Source organism: Agrilus planipennis, unplaced genomic scaffold (genome assembly GCF_000699045.2).
Source record: "Agrilus planipennis isolate EAB-ADULT unplaced genomic scaffold, Apla_2.0 scaffold88, whole genome shotgun sequence".
NCBI classification, from domain to species: Eukaryota; Metazoa; Arthropoda; class Insecta; order Coleoptera; family Buprestidae; genus Agrilus; species Agrilus planipennis.
Genome location: NW_020438872.1, coordinates 282033 through 289760, shown reverse-complemented (window position 1 = coordinate 289760; position 7728 = coordinate 282033). Strand labels below are relative to the sequence as shown.

General features: G+C 32.2%; 2 protein-coding genes across 4 annotated transcripts in view; both read left to right on the top strand.

Moving 5' to 3' along the window:
* Positions 1-126: 126 nt before the first annotated feature.
* LOC108738244 (laminin subunit beta-1) overlaps positions 127-7728 on the top strand; it is a 25328-nt gene continuing 17726 nt past the window's right edge. Inside the window, exons 1-2 of the mRNA XM_025978880.1 lie at positions 127-648; positions 902-966. The gene's annotated coding sequence lies outside the window, so the exon portion shown is untranslated. The remainder of the gene's footprint in view (positions 649-901; positions 967-7728) is intronic.
* Positions 2156-7527, top strand: LOC108738245. Of its 3 annotated transcripts, none has more exons than XM_025978914.1 (9): positions 2156-2426; positions 3406-3586; positions 3733-3917; positions 4152-4343; positions 4406-4518; positions 4617-4786; positions 4842-5000; positions 5059-5210; positions 6365-7517. In XM_025978914.1, the coding sequence occupies exons 1-9, from the start codon at positions 2378-2380 to the stop codon at positions 6871-6873; spliced, it is 1710 nt and encodes a 569-aa protein (XP_025834699.1). In that variant the 5' UTR covers positions 2156-2377; the 3' UTR covers positions 6874-7517. The 3 variants fall into 3 exon arrangements, with proteins under 3 accessions (XP_025834699.1, XP_025834696.1, XP_025834698.1); XM_025978911.1 differs by lacking the exon at positions 2156-2426 and adding an exon at positions 3010-3286 and having other exon boundaries at positions 6365-7527; XM_025978913.1 differs by lacking the exon at positions 2156-2426 and having other exon boundaries at positions 3293-3586; positions 6365-7523.

Below are 7728 nucleotides of genomic sequence, written 5' to 3'. Positions count from 1 at the left end.
ATAAATAAGAAACCCGTGAGTGATTATTATTAAATTATTTAATAACATCTCAAAATTGTTTTTAATTAGTTTTCAGTTACGATAAAAAAAATTGAATTTCAACAGTTTTAATGAATACGATGTGACACATGAACAATTTCCGCGAACGAACCGACTTCCGCAGATCCCCCTGTAGATTTCCAAGCCTGCCATGTATTTCCTAAACTTTTGATCCTAAAAGCGTTCCCATAATCAGAAGAAGAAACAGTCAACTCAAGCCAAAGCACCGAGGCAGATACAGGCAAGAAAGAGTCGGAAAACATCTGCTGTGTTATTATAGTGTTGTACATACTTTTATTTTTTCAACCGACATACATACTGTTACATATATTCAGTATTACATAGGTGCCTTAAGGACACTACATAAGCGACTTTTAGAATACTTGTAGAATATTTGTGAAGAAAGAATACGGTCAATGAAATACTAATAGCGATACTACAATACAATATCTGGTAGTTTGAGCTCGTATCGAGCAGTCGAAAGCAGAAACAGAGCCAGAAGTTCACGAACCTCTCTAATAAATGTGTAGTTGTTAATAATACAATATTATTGTGGTGTGTGCATTTATTATTATGGTCGAGTGATTGCGTATATATGCTTATATATAGGTATGTTATTCTAATTACTGTTTTACACGTGTTTTTGAAGGCATATAAGTTTCATACAACATAATCTTAAATACTTTTTGAAAAATAAATCGCTAATTTATGGTTCTCTTGATTGTATTTGTTAATTATACTTTAATTCATAAGTATCTATACATTTCTATTTATCTATTTTTATAAATAGGCCTGTTTGTTTCTATAATGATTCTTCCTACTTCTTTCTCTTATTTTATATTTCTGTCTTTCTGTTTTCTAGCACTCGAACTCCTGCACTTACGGGGGTGGATCTGACTAACTTTCTATATTTTAAGCGGGTGGGAGGTAAACTATAGTCTTGTTCTCAAATTTTTTCCTTTTTTTTTTTCATTCATCAGGAAGTTAAACTATATATTAAAGTTCAGTAGAGCTACATATGTATGTAGACACAAAGTTATCAGCATTCCGATTTAAATTTCACGAACAAATGCATTTTTTCTTTTTGCAAATATTAGCTAATGTTTTAAATGTACTTTGTTTTATGCCATTAATTTATTTGTACACCNTTTTGGTGGAGGCGCCGGGACAATTTAAAATAAAAACTGTAATTGAGCTATAATTCTGGTTTAATTGAAGTAAATTGATGAATTTTCATCTTTAAATCATATTTCTTCCATTTAGACGCAGTTAAAGATATTAATTTAATTCTTTTTAGCTATAAATTAAACTACAATTTATAATATGATATATAGGCAACTTAACATACAGCAAATATTACAACTTTATTAATGTAACTATAAAGAAAATTAGAAACGTATTTTTCCACGAAAATAACTTTTATAGGAAACTCAATACTATCCTAAAGCAAACCACTAAATATTACCTAGAAATAACTAATCAATTAGTAATATTTTTAATGTGATCGATCTTGTACAATTTGGTTGAAAAATCTTAAACATTTTTATAACATTAAATTACTAAAGCTGCATAATATAATAAGTTATTACTTTTCACTGTTTTTTTGGTCCCATTTCCAGAAAGCTGTTGCAAAATTAATAAAATATAATAAGAGATCGATATGAAAATATTAATATGGCATTTATTCTTTTCATAAATAAATTACTTATCGAATTCCTTTGCAATTTGTAATTCAAAAAGTTTTAAGTCTTTTCAAAGTAATTGAAGCACTTTCAAAGTATAGAGTTGCAATCAGCATACTAATAATTCTGTGAAGCAGTTTAAATCATCAAAAATAAAATTTGGAATGTATATTTTTTGCACCCGTGAATAATCTTATTACCCAGTTACTGTGTAGCAAAGAAAAAAAAATTATTTGTTCGTGAATGCACTAATCCAATTCTTTGTTGGTCACGTCTGAGATCTGCGACAGGTCCATACTTGTTATCATACACTACACTACAGAATGTGCTCCGTGTTTTACCTGGGGGCCAACCAGATTGTTACTATTATACCACTACCTACACAATTTACTTTACCTTACTTTACCTTGCCTTTCTTTCATTCATAAGTTTCTGAAGATCGGTCGACCATTCAAGTCAGAGTTGTAAGCACACTTCTAAATAGCGGTTCAGCGAGAAAACTCTTCGTAGTTGACAAAAACAAATTCTTTTACCTAGTGCGTGAAATCAAAAAAGAAAAACCAAAAAGATGTATAAAAATACGCGTTAGTTTTTTCGATTTTGCACCTAGCGAGTTGTTCTTGATTTGAAATTTCGACTCCAAAAAGAAAAAGAAAATGAATACGGTCCTGTACGTCTTATTATTTTTTATTCTACACGAGCGACGTAAGTAAATTATTATTTTTTTGTAATGATTTTTAACTTTTTATGCCCTTTAATATATATAAACTTATTGTGAGTCAAAAGGATTTCCAGCGATCTGATTCAGGCGGTTCTTTTTAACCGGAAGTGGTTGATATTGATATATGTAGATATATGTACCCTCTCACTTCATTGCCCAAGTAAAATTTATCTACCTAGCCACCTTACATTAAGTCCCAAAGGATATTTACTATTTTTTTTTCTGGAACACCTTTTATTAATTATACCTACACGTTGTGATTAATTAATTTTGTTATGGTAGCACCACACCATGAAGTAAATTCCTAATTAGTGAGCTTTCTAATTAATTATTTACGTCGCTACCTAGTGGAAAGAAAATTAGTTTGATTTTCTTCGTTAAAATTTTTTAATCCGGTGCATGTACTTGTTAAGTTACAAGTGGTAAAACTGTGGCATTCGTCGTGCAATGAAAGAATTTTTCTTTATAAGCTGACTCGCGAAATGTTCTGGTTGGGTAATCAAATCTAAGTCAGCGACCCTGATAACCTGTAAACCTATATGTATTTTGTACTCACGATTAGTACATTACATAGTACATAAAGAAATTTATGCTAACTGGGCACAAATTGTTTCCTAAAGGTTTCTTCTCAAAGAAGCATTTTCCTATACATAGATTGTTACAATGAAAAAATATCCAAGGTTATTCGTACAAACTAATGTTTCAAAAAGACCACTTCTGTATTCCGAAATGTACTCGGCCAGTAAAATTATTATTTGTGTGTATAGTGTGTTTATCGAACTAAAACAAGTTTTTACTGATGACAAATACCTGAGCAGCATTCACCCAAGTCCGAATAAACTTCGTAATTTTTACGCATCTGTAACTTAACTTCTTTCCTACCACAAATGGTTGTTGTGGTGGTGCATTCTTTTCATTCAATCCAAAATCGTTTAAGTACTTTCTGTTTTCTTTCGTTTTTAGGTCAGAGATGTACAGCGATTTGCTATTTTCCACTTGAATTTCAAGGGGAATATAAAATGCAAACGGTTTCCAATTTGTATGGGAATGTTCAATATAGTACATTAAATATTACAGCTACATCGATACCCATTTGGGGTAATTGCCACGAAAGAAGGGGAAGCAATTTTGTTTTGATATTAGAGTACGTGCTATTTCTTTAACATTAATAAATCTCTAACTTTAGCTTCTGTACTTCGTTCTTCTTTCAAACTTCTCTTTAAGAGAAATAACACCCTGTATATGATACACAGTAAACTGTTGTAGTTAATTAAAAAAAAATCGTTTTAGTTATGGCGTTAACAAATGCATACGATGTCTTCATTTGAAAATGAGATCCAAAAATATAATGCAAGTATTTACAACAGGTCAAGAAACAATTTCGAAATGTTACGTCAATGAAGAATCGGCAATTAACAACTGCCCAACTACAGAATTTGTGCAGAACTCATTAAACTCAGAAATATTACTGTTTAGTAAGTTATTGATAACACAATTAGCTAAAAGTTATATCAAGTATATTAATTAAAGAGATCGTTTTTTAAATGCGCTCGTAAAAAGATACGAACTATATTATTTTAGTTATGGTAACTGGCACAGTTATTTACTTTTTGCAGTTTCATAATTTAGTTAAAACTATTTTTATGATGGCATTTAAAAGTCGATTCTTTTTACATTGAGTTCACTGTGGGTACAAGATAATTTTTTAGAAACTAAAGACGCTGCAGGTACTTCAACCCGAACCGAATATTGTCCTTTGGATGGTAAATTTTCGGTCAATTATAAAAGTGTAGATAAAAATTACACTTTAGAATGTAAAGAGAACGAATCGACCCTTGACTCGTGTCCTTTTGGTTCTCATTTAAATTTTAGATTTCGCCAGTGCAACGTGAATGATTTCGGTAATGTTGAACACTTCGTAAGTTTTACAACTTGTTGAGATATGTACGTTGCGCTTTTGTAGACGTGTCTTTTGAGTGCTTGGGGCACTGGAAGGGACCAAATGGGGAAAATTATTTAGCTCTAACTGATAAAAGACAAACAAATAATCCAAAAGCTGTTCAATACAAATGTGCTGTAAGTACCTGTGCTTCTAATATTTTTGAGTTTTATAAGTCTATTCCTCGAAAATTTGGTTGTCGTCACCAAAACTAAATTTAGAGAGGTATTTTCAGTTGTATACTCGTAATGAGCTTGAAGGAACAATAAACATGCAATTTAGGAAAGATTCGGCTTGTCCAACACCAACGAAATCTGATAATTCCGATTTCATATACGAACATCTAAGTTTGAAGCCCCTAATCGAGGATAACTGGCCACCTGAAGTGTCTTATGGACAATGCAAGTAAGTTGGTTGATTTCCAAATAAGGCTTTACGTATTTAATACACCTTTTATTAGTTTTCCGCAATGGATGGGAGGAACTTGGGAACATGTCAAAATCTTTGACAACACTTTAGTTTATAAAGATCGATCGACGTTTAAAACTTTTACAATTAAATGTATGGGAGTCTTAGATGATGACGATAACAAATATTTAATATTCAGCAGGAATCAGTGGTATGTGTTCTCTATTCTCCCTAGTACAAGGGTTCATTCAAAATATACTTTTTTAAAGCGGCGAGGAGCAGTACAACTGCATGAAAATTCAAAAGAGAAGCGACAATATTATGGAATTGCAACTTGGGAAGACGTTTAGTAAAACAATTGACGCCTATGGCCTGTGTAACTCAGACAATTTCGAAGAAGGTGCCTGGATTACACAGGGAAGTAAGTCATACATGTTTAATAAAGACTGCATTACTGTTGGAACTAGAATTGGGTAGGGTTTTAGTGCTTTGCCCTTTAAACTGTGCTTCAATATTTGGAAGCACGGTAATTCAAGCGTTTTCTTGAACAAGTACTTTATAAAAATTGTGGATACTTTTAAAAATTATTTTACTAAGTACCTACTGAAAGAAAAAATGTTAAAACGGGTTTGTTTTAATTGTCATGTGTAATGTTTCAATTTGTAAATGTACGAGTCGTACCTACACATTCCATCTGCATCACGCAGTGCAATTTTACAGGTAACACTAGACACTGCTCCTAATAATAAACAGGTACTACACACCTGTTCTCGGACTTCCACCGACCTGCAAATCCAGTTTTTCCATACACAAGAAGTAACTTACTTATAAACCCTTCTTTGTCTTCCTGCCCATTTTTTTTTTTTATTAGGATTCTTAATTAACCACGCGTCACCAAACAAAATATTCCAATTCTACGAACGATGAATAATAATCGACATTAATTATCCAATATCTGAATAATTTTAGTTTAAAAATAAGTCACTTCCACATATATCAGATATTAATAGATCAATTCATTACAAAACAGTTGTGATAAAATTAGAAAAAGGAAACATTTATTAAGTACTTATCGATAATTATTTGAGATGATTGTGATCTAAAAATGTTTGCGCTTACATATTTTTATGTGTCTGAGCCTTGTGTCTGTGTAATTTTGAAGTAAAGATACACAAACCAGTTTAACAGCTATTACCGGATGCTGAGATTTCCGGTTGAAGATTTCATTTGCATCATTCTTGACTCCAAACACGATCTTTCGAAATAAAATCAAAAAAATGAAAAACTACACGCACAACTTTTGTTAAATTTAAATATGCACCTGCTGCAAGTAATTACCAATATAATTACGAATGCTGAAGACAGGAAAAGGATCTTAACAAAAACGAAACTACTTCGTAAGAAATGCCTACTAAAAGAAGGAAATGTATGCACTCAAAATTCTAATACATATAATAAAATTATTTCTTGTTAGGTACGCGTACATACATACACGTGTGTGTTTAAGAAATTATTTATGAAAAAGAACAAAAAATATTTTGCTGGTCAAACAAAAACAGGTAATTTTTTCTTAAGGGGTCGATGAAAAAGTGGATGTTGCCTGTCCAATATCGGGGGAATACACTGGATTGATTCCCAACACTGATGACCTTTGTGCCAAACTGTGGTCAGACTGTAGAGTACCTGATGTCATGTATTACCAAGTGTCCAGTTGCGAAACGAATGAAATTTACGAAGAAAGGGAGTACACCTGCCTGGGCCACTGGCAAGAAAACAACTTACTCTACACTTACACCCAAAGAAAAGACGTAAGTGATGGTTCCTACGAATGCTTCGTCGGGTCAATAATGAACAACAAAGAAACGATATCAATTAGAGAAGCAGGAGAAGACTGTCGAAGAAGTGTCGACCAAGAGATTTACGAAATGAAACTCAAAAAACAGGGACTCTATTCTTGCATAGGTAATACATCATGTACAGGGTGTTTGTTCTGTATATTTTCTATGAAAGTTACTACTGTTGGTACCAGGCGCGGCGGAAGACTTATTGTGACTAGCAAATTTCACGCTCGAAAATATTTCTAGTGCGAAATTATCATAAAATGAACATAGAAACGCGGAAACTGTTAACACCGTCAGATTCTACGTACTTTTTTACATAATTGTGACTTCTTAAACCTTAGTAAACACCTTCCATCTCGTAATAATTTTACGAGCGCTTTTTAATGCTTCATTTCATATATTTTAGCAACAATAATGCTGGAGAATATAAAAGCGCTCGTGAAATTATAACGAGACGAAAGATATTTGAAAGTCTTTAAGAGGTGAAAATTATATAAAAAAGTACGTAGAATCTCATGGTGTTAACAGTTTTCGAGTGCGGTGTCAGATAGGTACTCATCGGAACTATTTCGCCAAAATATACAAAATAATTGAAACATAAAAAAGCGCTCGTGAAATTACTACGAGATGGAAGGTATTCACCAAGGTTTAATAAGTCACATTTACGTAAAAAAGTACGTAGAATCTGATGGTATCAACAGTTTTCGAGTACGGTGTCAAATGGGTACTCATTTATGCTATTTTCGGTGAAATATATCAAATAACTGAAACATTAAAAACCGCACCCGAAAACTGTTAACGCCATGAGATTCTACGTACTTTTTTACATAATTATCACTTCTTAGAGCTTAATAAATATCTTCCATCTCGTAATAATTTCACGAGCGCTTTTTTATGTTTCAATTATTTCATATATTTTGGCGAAATATTGCCGATGAGTACCTATCTGACACCGCACTCGAAAACTATTAACACCATCAGATTCTACGTACTTTTTTATATTAGTTTCACATATTAAAGACTTTCAAATATCTTTCGTCTCGTAATAATTTTACGAGCGCTTTTTATGCTTCATTTGAAATATTTTAGCAAAAATAA

Bases quoted from the DNA above. Each gene is read 5' to 3' on its own strand.
- LOC108738245 (XM_025978911.1), top strand. From the start codon at position 3,106: ATGAAAAAATATCCAAGGTTATTCGTACAAACTAATGTTTCAAAAAGA. The intron at 3,287-3,405 runs GTAATTTTTACG...TTTCGTTTTTAG, and splicing joins CCCAAGTCCGAATAAACTTC to GTCAGAGATGTACAGCGATT. The intron at 3,918-4,151 runs GTAAGTTATTGA...ATAATTTTTTAG, and splicing joins CTCAGAAATATTACTGTTTA to AAACTAAAGACGCTGCAGGT.